This window comes from Dendropsophus ebraccatus, chromosome 10, assembly GCF_027789765.1.
Source record: "Dendropsophus ebraccatus isolate aDenEbr1 chromosome 10, aDenEbr1.pat, whole genome shotgun sequence".
NCBI classification, from domain to species: Eukaryota; Metazoa; Chordata; class Amphibia; order Anura; family Hylidae; genus Dendropsophus; species Dendropsophus ebraccatus.
In genome coordinates this window covers 99,745,361-99,766,431 of record NC_091463.1, presented here as the reverse complement: position 1 = coordinate 99,766,431, position 21,071 = coordinate 99,745,361, and the positions used below count along the sequence as shown (strand labels likewise).

Here is a 21,071-nt window from a genome sequence, read left to right as displayed (position 1 = left end):
AAAGTTAACAAACAGGCGCTATGGCTGGAGGTGGGAAGTGCCCTTGGATGGACCTTCCGGAGCAAAAGATCCCGCTGCAAATAACTTCACTGCCAGCTCCATGAGCTTCACCGAGAATATAACCTGACGCCGAATGATTATATATATATGATGTATATCAGGGCTGTATAATGGTGTCACACTGGATATGGAGGACAACGCCAATCATAACGGCGGCTGCTGCTGCTTGGATTGTGGAGGAGTATATTGTACAAGGCATCAGATAGTTAGATTTTAAAGGTTTTAGCAATTCTATGCCTAAAAAAACAAGAGACGGTCTGACAGATCAGCCAAAGCTCTATTCATTTTAGGGATATATATATATAGTAATGTGAGGCAGTAGACATTATTTTTTAATTTAATATATTGTACTGGATTTATATGAATTTATAGATGAGGAAATGTATGGGAAGCTACAAAAACACCGCCACTAATAATCGAAAATATAACTGCTATAATACTGCTCCTATATACAGGAATATAACTACTATAATACTGCTTCTATATACAGGAATATAACTACTATTACTGCTCCTATATACAGGAATATAACTACTATAATACTGCTCCTATATACAGGAATATACTACTATAATATTGCTCCCTATATACAAGAATATAACTACTATAATACTGCTCCTATATACAGGAATATAACTACTATAATACTGCTTCTATATACAGGAATATAACTACTATAATACTGCTCCCTATATACAGGGATATAACTACTATAATACTGCTCCTATATACAGGAATATACTACTATAATATTGCTCCCTATATACAAGAATATAACTACTATAATACTGCTCCTATATACAGGAATATAACTACTATAATACTGCTTCTATATACAGGAATATAACTACTATAATACTGCTACCATATACAAGAATATAACCACTATAATACTGATCCTATATACAGGAATATAACTACTATAATACTGCTCCTATATACAGGGGTATATCTACTATAATACTGCTCCTATATACAGGAATATAACTACTATAATACTGCTCCTATATACAGGAATATAACTACTATAATACTTCCCCTATATACAGGAATATAACTACTATAATACTGCTCCTATATATTGGGATATAACTACTATAATACTGCTTCTATATACAGGAATATAACTACTATAATACTGCCCCTATATACAGGAATATAACTACTATATTACTGCTCCTATATATAGGAATATAACTACTATAATAGTGCTCCTATATACAAGAATATAACTACTATTATAATACTGCTCCTATATACAGGAATATAACTACTATAATAGTGCTCCTATATAAAAGAATATAACTACTATAATACTGGCCCTATATACAGGAATATAACTACTATAATACTGCTCCCTATATACAAGAATATAACTACTATAATACTTCCCCTATGTACAGGAATATAACTACTATAATACTGCTCCTATATACAGGAATATAACTACTATAATACTGCTCCTATATACAGGAATATAACTACTATAATACTGCTCCTATATACAGGGATATAACTACTATAATACTGCTCCTATATACAGGAATATAACTACTATAATACTGCTCCCTATATACAGGAACATACTACTATAATACTGCTCCTATATACAGGAATATAACTACTATAACACTGCTCCTATATACAAGAATATAATTACTATAATACTGCTCCCTATATACAGGAATATAACTACTATAATACTGCTCCTATATACAGGGATATAACTACTATAATACTGCTCCTATATACAAGAATATAACTACTATAATACTGTTCCCTATATACAGGAATATAACTACTATAATACTGCTCCTATATACAGGAATATAACTACTATAATACTGCCCCCTAAATACAGGGATATAACTACTATAATACTGCTCCTATATACAAGAATATAACTACTATAATACTGCTCCTATATACAGGGATATAACTACTATAATACTGCTCCTATATACAAGAATATAACTACTATAATACTGTTCCCTATATACAGGAATATAACTACTATAATACTGCTCCTATATACAGGAATATAACTACTATAATACTGCTCCCTATATACAGGAATATAACTACTATAATACTGCTCCTATATACAGGAATATAACTACTATAATACTGCTCCTATATACAAGAATATAACTACTATAATACTGCTCCTATATACAGGAATATAACTACTATAATACTGCCCCCTATATACAGGGATATAACTACTATAATACTGCTCCTATATACAAGAATATAACTACTATAATACTGACCCTATATACAGGAATATAACTATTATAATACTGCTCCTATATACAGGATGATTCCTATATCCGGCCATATTTTCTCTCCTAACCTGGAGTAGTCAGTAGTATGTGGAGTATTACCGCCTCCCGCTTGGGGTTGGCAGTGTATAGTGTTGCTGCCTTGCAGCTTTGGTGCAGTCATCCTCGTGCAGTTTGCGGTCTCTCCAGGATCGTGTAGATTTCCTCTGGGTGCTCCAGATTCCTCCAGCATTCAAAAAACCCAACTTCCCATGAAATTGGACTTTACAATATTTCTGTTGCCGCTGATGAAGTTCTACATAAAGTGCTGCTCCTGTACAAAGAAAGACTTGGAAACTTGGTGTGGGCCTCAGTCCTGGGGAAGCGTCTCCTATATATCCCGTATGTGTGATGTCTGTGAGAGACACTGCCGACATGTGACGCATTACTCCTATATTCTCATTATAGGATCCTAATAAGTGTGAACACTTCCCCAACCTGATGACAGCGTCAGTCTCTTATATCTAGAGAACTGTAATGTAATGTCGAGGTGGAAGATGAGAGGTGGGGAGGATGGATGATGGCGGTGGGGCCGGTCCTGGAGCTGTATATGGCGGCTGTAGGTGAACAGGCCTGGAAGTCCAGAAAAATGGGTGAATGTGATGACCTGAGCGGCTGTGATGTGTAGGTGACTCTAGGTCTGAACACTAACCAAGAGTGTCCCGGGAGGATAGCCAGCACAAAGGAGGCTCATTCCTGCATGTGGGGCTGAAAGCTAGCCCGCCTGGTCTGATCCCACAGAAACGGCTACTAAAGAGAGAAGTCCGATCACACAGGACGTGGCGGTTACTATAGAGAGAAGTCCGATCACACAGGACGTGGCGGTTACTATAGAGAGAAGTCCGATCACACAGGATGTGGCGGCTACTATAGAGAGAAGTCCGATCACACAGGATGTGGCGGATACTATAGAGAGAAGTCCCATCACACAGGACGTGGCGGTTACTATAGAGAGAAGTCCGATCACACAGGACGTGGCGGTTACTATAGAGAGAAGTCCGATCACACAGGGTGTGGCGGTTAATATAGAGAAAAGTCCGATCACACAGGACGTGGCGGTTACTATAGAGAGAAGTCCGATCACACAGGACGTGGCGGTTACTATAGAGAGAAGTCCGATCACACAGGACGTGGCGGATACTATAGAGAGAAGTCCCATCACACAGGACGTGGCGGTTACTATAGAGAGAAGTCCGATCACACAGGACGTGGTGATTACTATAGAGAGAAGTCCGATCACACAGGACGTGGCGGTTACTATAGAGAGAAGTCCCATCACACAGGATGTGGCGGTTACTATAGAGAGAATTTTGATCACACAGGACGTGGCGGTTACTATAGAGAGAAGTCCCATCACACAGGACGTGGCGGATACTATAGAGAGAAGTCCGATCACACAGGACGTGGTGGTTACTATAGAGAGAAGTCCGATCACACAGGACATGGCGGATACTATAGAAAGAAGTCCGATCACACAGGACGTGGCGGATACTATAGAGAGAAGTCCGATCACACAGGACGTGGCGGATACTATAGAGAGGTCTGATCACACAGGACGTGGAGGTTACTATAGAGAGAAGTCCGATCACACAGGACGTGGCGGATACTATAGAGAGAAGTCCGATCACACAGGACGTGGCGGATACTATAGAGAGAAGTCCCATCACACAGGACGTGGCGGATACTATAGAGAGAAGTCAGATCACACAGGACGTGGCGGATACTATAGAGAGAAGTCTGATCACACAGGACGTGGCGGATACTATAGAGAGAAGTCCGATCACACAGGACGTGGCGGTTACTATAGAGAGAAGTCAGATCACACAGGACGTGGCGGATACTATAGAGAGAAGTCCCATCACACCGGACGTGGTGGTTACTATAGAGAGAAGTCCGATCACACAGGACGTGGCGGTTACTATAGAGAGAAGTCCCATCACACAGGACGTGGCGGTTACTATAGAGAGAAGTCCCATCACACAGGACGTGGCGGTTACTATAGAGAGAAGTCCGATCACACAGGACGTGGCGGATACTATAGAGAGAAGTCCGATCACACAGGACGTGGCGGATACTATAGAGAGAAGTCCGATCACACAGGACGTGGCGGATACTATAGAGAGAAGTCCGATCACACAGGACGTGGAGGATACTATAGAGAGGTCTGATCACACAGGACGTGGCGGATACTATAGAGAGAAGTCTGATCACACAGGACGTGGCTGATACTATAGAGAGAAGTCCGATCACACAGGACGTGGCTGATACTATAGAGAGAAGTGCGATCACACAGGACGTGGCGGATACTATAGAGAGAATTCCCATCACACAGGACGTGGCGGTTACTATAGAGAGAAGTCCGATCACACAGGACGTGGAGGTTACTATAGAGAGAAGTCCGATCACACAGGACGTGGCGGATACTATAGAGAGAAGTCCGATCACACAGGACGTGGCGGTTACTATAGAGAGAAGTCAGATCACACAGGACGTGGCGGATACTATAGAGAGAAGTCCGATCACACAGGACGTGGCGGATACTATAGAGAGAAGTCCCATCACACAGGACGTGGCGGTTACTATAAAGAGAAGTCCCATCACACAGGACGTGGAGGTTACTATAGAGAGAAGTCCGATCACACAGGACGTGGCTGATACTATAAAGAGAAGTCTGATCACACAGGACGTGGCGGATACTATAGAGAGAAGTCCGATCACACAGGACGTGGCTGATACTATAAAGAGAAGTCTGATCACACAGGACGTGGCGGATACTATAGAGAGAAGTCCGATCACACAGGCGGTTACTATAGAGAGAAGTCCGATAACATAGGACGTGGCGGATACTATAGAGAGAAGTCTGATCACACAGGACGTGGCGGATACTATAGAGAGAATTTTGATCACACAGGACGTGGCGGATACTATAGAGAGAAGTCCCATAACACACGACGTGGCGGTTACTATGGAGAGAAGTCCGATCACACAGGACTTGGCGGTTACTATAGAGAAAAGTCCGATCACACAGGACGTGGCGGTTACTATAGAGAGAAGTCCGATCACACAGGACGTGGCAGTTACTATAGAGAGAAGTCCGATCACACAGGACGTGGCGGCTGGTTATACAATTGCACAGATGGTTTAACTGTATTGGCGAATGGAGTAAGGAGAAGGTGGACAGTTATACGGATATTCTGTTGCTTTTTTTTTCCCTCGTGTTCTTTCTTTTTTCTTTCCTCCTTACCCTCCTCCTCCCATTCTCTTTTTCTTCATCATCCTCTTTCTCTTCTTTTCTGCCTCCTTCTTCCTCTTTCCTCCTCCCTCTTATGCTTCCTTTTTCTTCTACTGTTTTCCTTTATCATTTGACTCTGCTCCTCTTCTTCTGCCTCCTTTTCCTTTCTCTTTCATTCCCTCCTTCCTCCTGCCCTTCTTCATTTTTTTAATTTTATCCTCATCTTTGTTTCTCCTTTCATATTTCTCCTCTCCCATCTGCTTTCCTTCCTTTTTTCATCATTCTCTTTTAATATTTTACTTCTCCTTTGACTTCCTTCTATTTTCCCTCCTTTTGTTACTTCTTTTCCTCACCTCCCTCCCTCCCTTCTTCCTTCCTTCCCTTTATCCCTCCCTTCTCTCCTTCCTTCCCTCCTCCCTCCCTTTCTTCCTTTCTTCCCTTTTTCCCTCCTCCCTCCCTTCTCTCCTCCCTTCCTCCATCTCTCCCTCCCTTCCTTCCCTCCCTTCCTTTCTTCCCTCCCTTCCTTCTCTTTTCCCTCCTTCTCTCCTCGCTCTCTTCCTTCTTTCCCTCCTTCCCTCCTTCCTTCCCTTTTTCCCTCCTTCCTTCCCTTTTCCCTCCTTCCTTCCTTCCTTTCTTCCTCCTTCCTTCCTTTTTTCCTTCCTTCCTTCTCTCCTCCCTTCCTTCCCTCCCTCCCTCCCTTCCTTCTCTTTTCCCTCCTTCTCTCCTCGCTCTCTTCCTTCCTTGCTTTCTTCTTTCCCTCCTTCCTTCCTTTTTTCCCTCCTTCCTTTCTTCCTCCCTTCCTTCCTTCTTTCCCTCCTTCCCTCCCTTTTTCCCTCCTTCCTTCCTTCCTCCGTCCCTCCCTTCCTTCCCTTTTCCCTCTTTCCTTTCCTTTTCCCTCTTTCCATTTCTTCTTCCTCCTCTACTTCTCTTTTATTTCTTTCTATTTTCCTTATCCTTCTCCTCCTCTTCCTCCTCCTCTTCCTCCTCCTCTTCCTCCTCCTCTTCTTCCTCTTCCTCCTCCTCTTCTTCCTCTTCTTCCTCCTCTTCTTACTCCTCCTCCTCTCCCAATTTCTCCTCCTTATTTCACCTCATCCTGCCTTTCCTTTTCTTTCTCCGTTCATCCTCCTCTGCTCCTTCTCCTTCTTTTCCCTCCTCCTCCTCTTCCTCGATCTCTCCTACTTCCTCCACTTCCAAACTTTCCTTCTCTCTTTTTCTCTCCTTTTTATTTTTTGCTGTAAGATTTTTGTTAGTTTTCCTAATAAATAAATGTTTTTTCCTATAATTTTTTGGACTGGAAGGTTTCTTCCGACCAAACAGAATAAATATATATGGGGGGGGACAAACTGCGACCTGCGGCTGGCGGTGCGTCTCGTCCCGGCACATAAAATTAAAGAGACATCAGTAATGACAGATCCATAAATATTTCAGCAGAAATGTGACATGGCGGCTTCTAATTCCATCAATTCCTGTTTAACCCTTTGCGAGCCCTAGTTTTGACACTCGGCTTACTGTAGGTCTGCGCCTTCATCAGAGCCAAGGCAGAAAAGTCTTGAGCTGCGGCCCCCAGAGGCTTCTGGGATTTTAGCTTCATCTGTAGAAGGAAATAGTAATTTTCTAGCAGGCCCTGAATTTTTTATAAATTCTTCTGCTCTACGAGGCGTCGATGTGTCCAATGTCTATCCGCCGCCATCTGTGTTATCCTAATCAGCGCGTTGCTAGGTGCTTAGCGCGCTAGTTACCAATTTTGCTTGAATAAATCTTAAAATATCAAGGCGGCTTTATTCCTGCTTAGTAAGGTGAGAGGAAGGTCATCATAAAAAGAAGCAGCTGCGACGGTTGTCTCTCCCTCGTAACGCGGCGGATACGAGGCGGCAAGGTGCCATCCAGATTATGACAAATAAAATGAAATGCGTGCAACAGTCGGTCATGGGACGGAAATAGCGGCAGGTTAATACTACATCCTGCTAGAGAGAATTAGCCTCCCGGTAGCCAGCGCTACTTCTAATGGCGCTCAGCTCAGGCAGCCGCCATGCTTCTTCTGCAGATCCACACAGATGGCTCATTCCTTTATCTTCTTCTTCAGCTTTAAGGAACTTTGTGTGAACCCTCTCGTATGGATCTTATACACTGGTCATATCTAAGGCCGGATCCGGTTTTTTTAACAGACACAAAAATTAGGTCGACTACGTTTTGATCCGTTTTTTTGTATAATGGAATTCAGTGGAAAAACGGATCAAAATGGATGCACACACGCATCCGTTTTTTCTATCCGCTTTTTTTGCAAAAATGGATTGCAAAGACATATAGTGTGAACTCAGCCTAAGAGTACTATTACACGAAGCGATTTTTTCAACGACTAACAATAAACGAACTCAAACGAACGCTATTGAGAACGACCTGAAATCTTTTGCCCAATTACACAGAATGATGTAATCGTTCTTGCAGTCGTCTTCTTGTCGCTATTGCATTCGCCGCTACTGCAAAAGACCGAACGACGTCTTATTCCTTGCAAACGATCAACGATAAAAATAGGTCCAAATTCTATCTAACAACTAACGATTTCTCGTTGGTCGTTTAATCTGTGTCTGTTATTACACTAAACGATTATCGTTCAAATCCAAATGATCTAACGTTTTTCTGAACAATAACCGTTCCGTGTAATAAGGCCCTAAGAGTGTATTGAAACCCGTCATGGCAAACGCCTCCCAGCAGCTTCTATAAGTCTAGAGCACAGGGGGCAATCTCAGGCCTTCCAGTTGTTGCAGAACTACAACTCCCATCATGCCTGGGGATCAAAAGCTTCAGCTGCTGGCAAGATGGTCACCATAAAGGGGAAACGTCCATGCCTCCTCCTGTCTCCTGTACTAATCCTGAGAGCCATAAGGGCTATCCTGTACAGGGGGCATTTAAGGATATCTTGCTATTCTGGCAAATACCTCTCTTGGGACAACTTTAAAGGGGTTCTCCTACAAAATAAAAAAAAATATTAAAATCAACTGGTATATTGTAGGGGCGAACTCCATGGTATATTGTAGGGGGCGCACTCCATGGTATATTGTAGGGGCGCACTCCATGGTATATTGTAGGGGGCGCACTCCATGGTATATTGTAGGGGGCGCACTCCATGGTATATTGTAGGGGGCGCACTCCATGGTATATTGCAGGGGGCGCACTCCATGGTATATTGTAGGGGGCGCACTCCATGGTATATAGGGGCGCACTACATGGTATATTGCAGGGGGCGCACTCCATGGTATATTGTAGGGGGCGCACTCCATGGTATATTGCAGGGGGCGCACTCCATGGTATATTGTAGGGGGCACACTCCATGGTATATAGGGGCGCACCCATGGTATATTGTAGGGGGCACACTCCATGGTTTATTGTAGGGGGCGCACTCCATGGTATTTAGGGGCGCACTCCATGGTATATAGGGGCGCACTCCATGGTATATTGTAGGGGGCGCACTCCATGGTATATTGTAGGGGGCGCACTCCATGGTATATTGTAGGGGCGCACTCCATTGTATATTGTAGGGGGCGCACTCCATGGTATATTGTAGGGGGCGCACTCCATGGTATATTGTAGGGGGCGCACTCCATGGTATATTGCAGGGGGCGCACTCCATGGTATATAGGGGCGCACTCCATGGTATATTGTAGGGGGAACACTCCATGGTATATAGGGGCGCACTCCATGGTATATTGTAGGGGGCGCACTCCATGGTATATTGTAGGGGGTGCACTCCATGGTATATAGGGGCGCACTCCATGGTATATTGTAGGGGGCACACTCCATGGTATATTGCAGGGGGCGCACTCCATGGTATATTGTAGGGGACGCACTCCATGGTATATAGGGGCGCACTCCATGGTATATTGTAGGGGGCGCACTCCATGGTATATTGTAGGGGGCGCACTCCATGGTATATTGCAGGGGGCGCACTCCATGGTATATAGGGGCGCACTCCATGGTATATTGTAGGGGGAACACTCCATGGTATATAGGGGCGCACTCCATGGTATATTGTAGGGGGCGCACTCCATGGTATATTGTAGGGGGCGCACTCCATGGTATATTGCAGGGGGCGCACTCCATGGTATATAGGGGCGCACTCCATGGTATATTGTAGGGGGAACACTCCATGGTATATTGTAGGGGGTGCACTCCATGGTATATTGTAGGGGGCGCACTCCATGGTATATTGCAGGGGGCGCACTCCATGGTATATAGGGGCGCACTCCATGGTATATTGTAGGGGGAACACTCCATGGTATATTGTAGGGGGTGCACTCCATGGTATATTGTAGGGGGCGCACTCCATCCATGCACTTGGTCAGCGATTACTCTCATTGATTAGAGGTCATCATGGATGGTCAGACAATGCTGGGGGCTCCGGGGCTCCACACAGTTGTCACCAGTTATGGTCACATGTTCCTATGGAGATGACATTGTACGGGTCACTATTACACGATGTCGCTGGAGGCTTCCGTCCACTTTGTCAGGTTCTTCCATTAGCGGCCAAAATCAATGACGACAAAGCAAGCAAGGTCAGAGCTGAGAGGTCCAGGGATCAATAATCCAACCTGAACCATACATTGTATGAACTCTGTGGCCTAAAAACAGCGACCTGCATCCTAGGGACATAAGTACTACAAGTCCCAGCAGTCTCCTCCTTTCCAGCTCAGAACCACATGACCAGCTGCTTTATATAATATAACAAATCTGCACATTATTCACCATTGTTCATCATATTTTTTTAAGGAAAAAAAAAATATTGTTCACAACCAGATCCTGACCTGGAATGATTCACAGCTGCGGATTTGTTACAGTTGCATGCAAGGTGGATTTAATTTCAGAGATGCAATACGACGTTACTGTAAACTGTAATCCCTTAACTTCCGCCGCAGAAATCTGTGGGCATGCTCTAATATATGACATGGATACACAGCAGAAATCTGTGGGCATGCTCTAATATATGACATGGATACACAGCAGAAATCTGTGGGCATGCTCTAATATAGCTCTAATATATGACATATATACACAGCAGAAATCTGTGGGCATGCTCTATTATATCAGACATGGATACACAGCAGAAATCTGTGGGCATGCTCTATTATATCAGACATGGATACACAGCAGAAATCTGTGGACACGCTCTAATATATGACATGGATACACAGCAAAAATCTGTGGGCATGCTCTAATATATGACATGGATACATAGCAGAAATCTGTGGGCATCTTGTACTATATCGACATGGATACAAAGCAGAAATCTGTGGGCATGCTCTAATATATGACATAGATACACAGCAGAAATCTTTGGGCATGCTCTAATATATGACATGGATACACAGCAGAGATCTGTGGGCATGCTCTAATATAGCTCATATATGACATGGATACACAGCAGAAATCTGGGCATGCTCTAATATATGACATGGATACACAGCAGAAATCTGTGGGCATGCTCTAATATATGACATGGATACACAGCAGAAATCTGTGGGCATCTTGTACTATATCGACATGGATACATAGCAGAAATCTGTGGGCATGCTCTAATATATGACATAGATACACAGCAGAAATCTGTGGGCATGCTCTAATATATGACATAGATACACAGCAGAAATCTGTGGGCATTCTCTAATATATGACATGGATACACAGCAGAGATCTGTGGGCATGCTCTAATATAGCTCATATATGACATGGATACACAGCAGAAATCTGGGCATGCTCTAATATATGACATGGATACACAGCAGAAATCTGTGGGCATGCTCTAATATATGACATGGATACACAGCAGAAATCTGTGGGCATCTTGTACTATATCGACATGGATACATAGCAGAAATCTGTGGGCATGCTCTAATATATGACATAGATACACAGCAGAAATCTGTGGGCATGCTCTAATATATGACATAGATACACAGCAGAAATCTGTGGGCATGCTCTAATATATGACATAGATACACAGCAGAAATCTGTGGGCATGCTCTAATATATGACATAGATACACAGCAGAAATCTGTGGGCATGCTCTAATATATGACATGGATACACAGCAGAGATCTGTTGGCATGCTCTAATATATGACATGGATACACAGCAGAAATCTGTGGGCATGCTCTAATATATGACATGGATACACAGCAGAAATTTGTGGGCATGCTCTAATACATGACATGGATACACAGCAGAAATCTGTGGGCATGCTCTAATATATGACATGGATACACAGCAGAAATCTGTGGGCATGCTCTAATATATGACATGGATACACAGCAGAAATTTGTGGGCATGCTCTAATATATGACATAGATACACAGCAAAAATCTTTGGGCATGCTCTAATATATGACATGGATACACAGCAGAGATCTGTGGGCATGCTCTATGATATCTGACATGAATACACAGCAGAAATCTGTGGACTTGCTCTAATATCTGACATGGATACACAGCAGATGTTACAAACAGTGGTCATGGGGCCAAAGGCTGAAAGGTCATCCCGGCCTAGTAAGAGATCTGATGCATTGTATGAAGCTGTGCCCAGTAGTTGATTACAATATGTCTGTGTGGCCCCCTGGGCTTCTGAGGGCCCCTGGCTGCTTATACTGACATATGCTTTCCTTCCTGCAGCTTTGGCACAAAGTGATGGAAGGGACTAAGCCCAGTGCCTGTAGTACACGCACACCACCACTAGGAGTGCCATTGTATGGGCAGGAGTACAGACCATGTACACAGTGACTGCCAGCAAGCAGAGGTATTGCCAGTAATAATGAATGGAGACGCATTGGCTGAAGGTCTGGTCATACAGTCATTACGCTCATGTACAGGGAGGCGTATTTGGCTCCTTTGCGCCGGATTTGGCGGCGGTGGTGGCGGCGTGATTCCAACCGTTAACCTTTTAATAAGGTTGATCCATTGGACGGGTTCATTATTGCTGTTTTTCATATAATATTGTATCTGTAAAGGAAATGTCAGGCACTTTATATCTCTTCTTAGCGGATTATCACTGATACCCAGAGAATTACAGCCCGGAAACACGACATTCTAGCATTTCTGCAATTGTAAAGAGGTCGCAGCGTGTTGGGAAATACGAAATACGCTTAAAGGAATATTACAGGGGGGGGGGGGGGGGGTAAGGGATGTCACTTACAGACGACGCCCCAATGCTTGTAGTCACCTCTATTACGTGTTCTCACGTATGCTTCCAATATAGTTGTGTTCATCCAGAGCTGCCTGGTTCATGAACAGAATCTCAGGACTGCAGTGAGGACTGACACATAGATGTGATGGCTGCAGGGTGTGCAGCAGGTGGCGGTATAGCTGGAGGGGGGGGTCTCTGGGAAAGCAGGAGTAGTGCTGGGTGTTGTCTGTAGAAATCAGAGACGTCTGCACAGGAAACTAACAAACGTCACATATAAGAGAACGAAGCAAAGACTGAGACCGACGGGTGACATGTTCTCTATGTACAAGGACAGGGAAGAGACGGGTGTCCTGTACGAGCTGAGGATGGAGCCATCACACATATGTAACATCACAAATATAGAGAGATAAGACCTGCAGCCCTATGTAACACCACAGATAACACAGTGATATCTCTGAGTACAGATAATGTAGTAGTCACCTGCAGTCCCATGTAACACCACAGATAACACAGTGATATCTCTGAGTACAGATAATGTAGTAGATGACACCCGCAGTCCTATGTAACAGCACAGATAACACAGTGATATCTCTGAGTACAGATAATGTAGTAGATGACACCTGCAGTCCCATGTAACACCACAGATAACACAGTGATATCTCTGAGTACAGATAATGTAGTAGACGTCACCTGCAGTCCCATGTAACAGCACAGATAACACAGTGATATCTCTGAGTACAGATAATGTAGTAGATGACACCTGCAGTCCTATGTAACAGCACAGATAACACAGTGATATCTCTGAGTACAGATAATGTAGTAGTCACCTGCAGTCCTATGTAACAGCACAGATAACACAGTGATATCTCTGAGTACAGATAATGTAGTAGATGACACCTGCAGTCCTATGTAACAGCACAGATAACACAGTGATATCTCTGAGTACAGATAATGTAGTAGATGTCACCTGCAGTCCTATGTAACAGCACAGATAACACAGTGATATCTGAGTACAGATAATGTAGTAGTCACCTGCAGTCCTATGTAACACCACAGATAACACAGTGATATCTCTGAGTACAGATAATGTAGATGTCACCTGCAGTCCTATGTAACAGCACAGATAACACAGTGATATCTCTGAGTACAGATAATGTAGTAGTCACCTGCAGTCCTATGTAACAGCACAGATAACACAGTGATATCTCTGAGTACAGATAATGTAGTAGATGACACCTGCAGTCCTATGTAACAGCACAGATAACACAGTGATATCTCTGAGTACAGATAATGTAGTAGATGTTACCTGCAGTCCTATGTAACACCACAGATAACACAGTGATATCTCTGAGTACAGATAATGTAGTAAATGTCACCTGCAGTCCTATGTAACAGCACAGATAACACAGTGATATCTCTGAGTACAAATAATGTAGTAGATGTCACCTGCAGTCCCATGTAACAGCACAGATAACACAGTGATATCTCTGAGTACAGATAATGTAGTAGACGTCACCTGCAGTCCCATGTAACAGCACAGATAACACAGTGATATCTCTGAGTACAGATAATGTAGTAGACGTCACCTGCAGTCCCATGTAACACCATGTATAGTGAGTATTCTGTGGTAACTGACTGCCTGGTCTCTGCTGTGCACAGAATCGCTGCCCGTGGACTCGGTTGCACTTGATGCGGTGGATTCTTTCGGCTCCTGGTGATGAATAGCAATGAGCATTTATTTATTCTAATCCGCACGGATCTGACTGAGTGGCCGCTGGGTGATCCCGTTTCTGGGGAGGTTTTTATCTTACTGAATATTCACCCGCCACATCTGGGTTATTTCTCGCTTAGAGAATTATATTCAGCTACAACTACATTGTATCCACCCTGATACCCGGAGATGGGGGCAAATGGGGCAATTCCCTCACAGCCAACACCATGTAGGGGCAATAGCCAGAAACTGCCCCAGGCCTGGTGTGATAGGATGAGCTAGAGATGGGGGCCGCTATGTAGATTCTCATACACTGTATCGCCTCTACAGATGTAGCAGAGCTGAACTTCTCACCACACAGTCACTCTATTCCCTTACAGTCAGATAGATGAGATTGACAGCTGGGTCTGACTACACAGAGATGGCTTGTAGTCTGTTACCATGGAGACACATAGATCTGCATAGGAGCTGTAGATGCAAAGTAGTAGGACCAAGACTGTTCCCAGAATTTGTCTACTGTTCATATGAGAGCAAAATATCGGCTGCTAAAGTATTCACACCCCTGAGTCACATAACACTAGAAGATGGCGCCGATGAGTCACTACGGGGGTCTCATGGGTGACACCTTCATGCATCTTTTACCTGTGGACAGATGGCAGGTCTATTGATTATACCGTAATGTCTGTGATTATACGGCGCTGTGCCGCCGCATGTTCTGCAGGTTCCTGGGCAAAGGCGAGAAATTGTCCATAAGTGGCTGAGAGGCGATAATGAGAGAAGAGCCGGGAGGGGGGCTTCATTACTGATCACAGCACTCACCGACCATGACACCCCCCACCAGTGTGCCACTCTCTATAGACAGGTCAGGCAGGTGAAGTGCCAGGAGATGGGGAGAGCTTGTCCTGGCCAATGGTAACTGTAGTAGATGTCACCTGCAGTCCTGTGTAACACCACAGATAACACAGTGATATCTCTGAGTACAGATAATGTAGTAGATGATACCTGCAGTCCTATGTAACAGCACAGATAACACAGTGATATCTCTGAGTACAGATAATGTAGTAGATGTCACCTGCAGTCCTATGTAACAGCACAGATAACAGTGATATCTCTGAGTACAGATAATGTAGTAGCTGTCACTTGCAGTCCTATGTAACAGCACAGATAACACAGTGATATCTCTGAGTACAGATAATGTAGTAGATGTCATCTGCAGTCCTATGTAACAGCACAGATAACACAGTGATATCTCTGAGTACAGATAATGTAGTAGATGATACCTGCAGTCCTATGTAACACCACAGATAACACAGTGATATCTCTGAGTACAGATAATGTAGTAGATGTCCCCTGCAGTCCTATGTAACAGCACAGATAACACAGTGATATCTCTGAGTACAGATAATGTAGATGATACCTGCAGTCCTATGTAACACCACAGATAACACAGTGATATCTCTGAGTACAGATAATGTAGTAGATGTCCCCTGCAGTCCTATGTAACACCACAGATAACACAGTAATATCTCTGAGTACAGATAATGTAGTAGATGATACCTGCAGTCCTATGTAACAGCACATATAACACAGTGATATCTCTGAGTACAGATAATGTAGTAGATGTCCCCTGCAGTCCTATGTAACAGCACAGATAACACAGTGATATCTCTGAGTACAGATAATGTAGTAGCTGTCACTTGCAGTCCTATGTAACAGCACAGATAACAGTGATATCTCATTGTCCACACTTGCGCTTTTCGGCGTCTCGGTTCTTGTTTTCTCTCTTCCCCTGGAATCTGTAGAAGTTGCTGCTGTTTGCGGCTGGTGACATTTAGTGCCAGTCAGTCTCTGGGCATGAAATGAAATCTCGCCATCAGACGGCGCCGGGTAAAGTGATCCCATATGAGGCGGCGGCGCAGGGGGCTCTCAGCTACTCCAGAATATCCCATAGAAGAGGTCATTACTGGGCAGAGCGCCCCCTTATCTGACCCCTCAATCTTAATGGCCCCTGGTGGCAGAGCAGTATTTGGGTGGGCACCCCTGCAGGGATTATTACATAGGGCTGTGGATTACAACCCTCAGCATCCACCATAAATAGGCCTATCAATGGTTATTAAAGGGTTAAAATTGTTTTTGTAGAAATTTGGTAAAATCTTCTAACAATTGTGATGTAATTTGGTCGCCATAAAGGAGGAGGCTATTGGGCACCTGCAAAACTACAAATCCCATCATGCCTGAACAGTAATTCTTTGGGGGGGGGGGGGGGGGGGCGCAGGTTCCCCATTACTGGTGTAGGTTAAAGGGGTACTCTGGCAAAAGTCTTTTTTTTTTTCAATAGAAAGATATATAGATTTGTAATTGACTTCTATTTAAAAACCTCCAGTCTTCCAGTACTTATCAGCTGCTGTATGTCCTGCAGGAAGTGGTGTATTCTCTCCAGTCTGACACAGTGCTCTCTGCTGCCACCTTTGTCCATGTCAGAAACTGGCCAGAGCAGCAGCAAGTCCCCATAGAAAACCTCTCCTTTGTTAACTCATATGTTAGCTTGTTGTACAAACATGTTTACTGTTGGCACTAAATTCAGTGCTTATAAATTTTCTCTTTTGTAATATGTTCTTAAAAAATCATATAAAAAAAAAATTGAACCAGAAAACCTCTCCTGCTCTGAACAGTTCCTTACATGGACAGAGGTGGCAGCAGAGAGCACTGTGTCAGACTGGAGAGAATACACCACTTCCTGCAGGACATACAGCAGCTGATAAGTAATGGAAGACTGGAGATTTTTAAATACAAGTAATTTACAAATCCATATAAAACTTTCTGAAACCAGTTGATTTGGAAGAAAAATATTTTCACCTGAGTAATCCTTTAATGTTCCTCATCCTGTGGCTTTCCAGCTACACTACAACTCCCAGCATACCCTGATAGCTAAAGGGGTTGCTTCCTGTGTACACTGTATATAATACTGATGGAGTCGCTTTCGCTCATTATAGTCCATTATTTCTGACGATATTCCAGAGTTTTCTCCAGGACTCTAATAGAGATAAGAAATCTTCATGATAAATCTGCATCCGATAGCGAGAGTAAATCACCCAAAGAGAACGGCCGAGAGTAAATCACCCAAAGAGAACGGCCGAGAGTAAATCACCCAAAGAGAACGGCCGAGAGTAAATCACCCAAAAAGAACGGCCGAGCCCTCCATCACCGCGGTGTGACACCATCCAATATTGTGTCCTCAGAAATCACATTTATACATGGGGCCAAGGAGGAGCCGTAAGGAAGGAGAGCTGCTGCAGTTCCACTTCTGGCCACTAGTTCAAGACTTTTTTCTCACCATCTTTCTTTATGATAAATATTATACCTTTGCCTCATTTTTTCTTGACAATGACAGACAATGACGCACATATACACACACAGAGGCACCATTAACATATATACAGATACGCCACTGACATACACACATATATACGCTGTAATGTGATTACACTAGTGCTGATGTATACACCATGAATAGACTGTACACAGGGAAATCATCTCAGTGTAATAAGAAATACTCAACCAGAAATAAAAGAAAATGCAGCAGATATTAGTGGTGGGTTCTTTTATTAGAGCCCAGCATTAATAGAAGCTGCTGCAGAACATCTTTGGGAGCAAACCTGTCAATCACTTGAGACACTACTGACATACACAAAGACACACATATACACCAGTGCTACAGACATTGCTGACACACACACACACACACATATATACACCAATGCTACAGACATTACTTACATATACACAAACACACACATATACACCAGTGCTACAGACACTACTGACATACACACACATATACACCAGTGCTACAGACATTGCTGACACACACACACACACACACACACACACATAGCCACAGATACATACACATACTGACATATAAATATATACCCAGATACATATATACACACACTGACATATACATATACCCACAGATACATACATACATAAACTCACTGACACACATACACAGCACTTACAGCTCCCAGGCTTCCCCCCTCCTCCTCCTATAGTCCGGGCTGATCTTCTCTTAGAAGTATTCAGGACCTTTGGGTCATGTGACCATAAGGTCCTTCATCCCTCTCCTGTGCCGTGCAGGACCTGGCAGGTCCTGCTCCTCTGTTCAGCCCGCTCACCCGGCACTACAGTGAGGGGGCTAAACAGTGCAGTGGCGGGTCCCTCTTCCTCTCTGGACCGCTGGGGATACAGTGGTCGGATGTCAGTGTCAGTACCTACCATGAAGGCAGGGCAGGCTTCCTCGGGCCCCCTTCCTGCAGGGGCCCCATAGCAGTCGCCTTCCCTGCCTTCATTGTAGCTACGCCACTGTATCCAATTGTTTTAAGTTCAATATGGTTAAATTGAATCTGATTGAATTTGATCCGAATTGTGAGTGCTTATCTTCCTTAAAGAGACTCTGTCAGTAGGTTTATGGCGTCCTATCTCAGGGTAGCAAAGACTAGTGACAGAGAAGCTGAATAAAATGATGTATCACACATTGTTCTGTGCAGCTGATCCAGAGATCTCCTCCTGAATTACATGGACAATAAGCAGTCCTCTACCTTATGTGCATGAGCCCAGTAGTCCTGGATATTCATGAGAAGCAGAAAACTCTGCCTACTAGCTGCTGATTGGCAGTTATATATCCATGCTGTGTATAGGCAGTCACCTGTCAATCAGCAGCTGGGGGGAAGGGGGAGGGTGCAGGAAGAACACTATTCTCCTGCATATTAGGAGAACAGCTGAACACAATGATGTAAGTAATACACTGATCTGTTTAGCATTTCTGTCACTAGTTCATGCTGTAAGGCGGCATAAACCTTGTGACAGATTCCCTTTAAGAGTCATGTATGGACATACTGAGGTCTCCAAGGAGTCTATATGACTGTATCCAAGCTCTTTAGCACCAAGACTGTAACTTTAAGTCCCTAACTTTAACCCTAACCTGTCTGACCACTATAAAACCACCATTTTAAGCCAACGAGCCCTAAAAAGTTGTATCCAGTCTAAATTTTGTATAGCCGCAAGTCTGATACCTTACTCCTTCAGATGATATAGGACATCACACAAAGACTTTCCAGTTTTCACGACTAGTTATAACCAATAATGGTGATTTGGGGAATCGGTTCAGCTAATAGAACTGAAGACGCTTGTGGAATATGATGACGTTATTTTCAGTGGTTTTGAATTATTTGTAGCCTTTTTGACCTCTTCTATGATTTTCCTAGGGCCGGTGTTTGAAGAATCATTCTGGAGATGGACTTGCTATCTGCAACGTACGTCTTGGCAGTTTTGATCGCCTGTATCGTATACGAGTCTGGTGCTCAGGAAAAGAATTACATCATCAGAGAAGAACAGGGTGAAAACATCTCCATTGGGAACTTGCTGAGGGACCTTAATCTGACGTTGGACCCGGACATTGCCCTCTCCACCCCTCTTCAGTTCAAGCTGGTCTACAAGACTGGAGATGTTCCTCTGGTGCGGGTGGAAGAGAACACGGGTGAGATCTTCACCACCTCTAATCGGATAGATCGGGAAAAGCTTTGTGCCGGCATCTTCACCGAGAACAAATGCTTCTATGAAGTGGAAGTGGCCGTTCTTCCAGACGAGGTCTTTAGGTTGGTCAAGATCCGCTTCTTGATCGAAGACATCAACGACAATGCTCCTCTGTTTCCATCTACAGTCATCAATATTTCCATTCCGGAAAACACAGCCGTCAATTCGAGATATTCCGTACCATCTGCCATCGATCCAGACGTGGGCAAGAATGGAATCCAAAACTACGACCTCCTCAAGGTGGGTACTTCTATCCAGAACTTTTTGGATTCTTCTTCAGTTACTTGCTAAACAACCAGATGGTGATAGCCTGAAGATGAGGTTATCGTCCTGTAAATATGTGTCTGCCAAACCCACCCAACCTCATGTGTATGAGGGTCTCCCAACCACAACCGCATGGATTGGGGGAAATGAGGGTCCGGCTTGTTGGTTTTAAATCAAACATGTCCAGTCCTATGTTCTCAAGAAGGAGAAGTGTTGAGCGGAGTTAGCGATCTGTTTGAGTCTCCCTAAGATGTCCTGGAAAAGATGGATACAGTCATAGGGTGGAGTCAAATGCTGAGCGTTCCAGTGTGGAGAACATTGCCGAACCGGAACCGTTTGACATCTCCGCATAATACTTCTCACCACCATAATTGTCTGTTATTGCCTTATTCCCCTGTCCGTGTTGAGAAGACGCACATTCTCAGCTGCGCTTGGGGGTTGCGGCAGTGTAGGCCAGGTAATAGCTATGATGACATCTAAGGTCTATGGCCACATGTATGCCATATTCTGGCTTTAAACTTAAAGGGAATGTGTCATCAGAGAATGACCTCAAATTTTTTGTGATGTTTTTCTCGGTTTCTTTGCAATGTCGGAAACTTCCTGTTCTGTACAGATGACTTTCCTAGTGTCCTCCTTATCATCACAGGCAGGAGTACAAAGAAAGGTGACACCAGTATATAGATAAGACCCCATTCAAACAGCTCAGCCTCCCTCT

General features: G+C 43.9%; 1 protein-coding gene across 5 annotated transcripts in view; it reads left to right on the top strand.

Annotated features, from left to right (window-relative positions):
- PCDH11X (protocadherin 11 X-linked) overlaps positions 1–21,071 on the top strand; it is a 953,301-nt gene that overhangs the window by 100,551 nt on the left and 831,679 nt on the right. For all 5 annotated transcript variants that reach the window (XM_069985681.1, XM_069985679.1, XM_069985680.1 and 2 more), the window contains exon 2: positions 19,765–20,332. In XM_069985681.1, coding sequence (XP_069841782.1) covers positions 19,793–20,332 — 540 coding nt within the window. In that variant the 5' untranslated portion in view covers positions 19,765–19,792. The remainder of the gene's footprint in view (positions 1–19,764; positions 20,333–21,071) is intronic.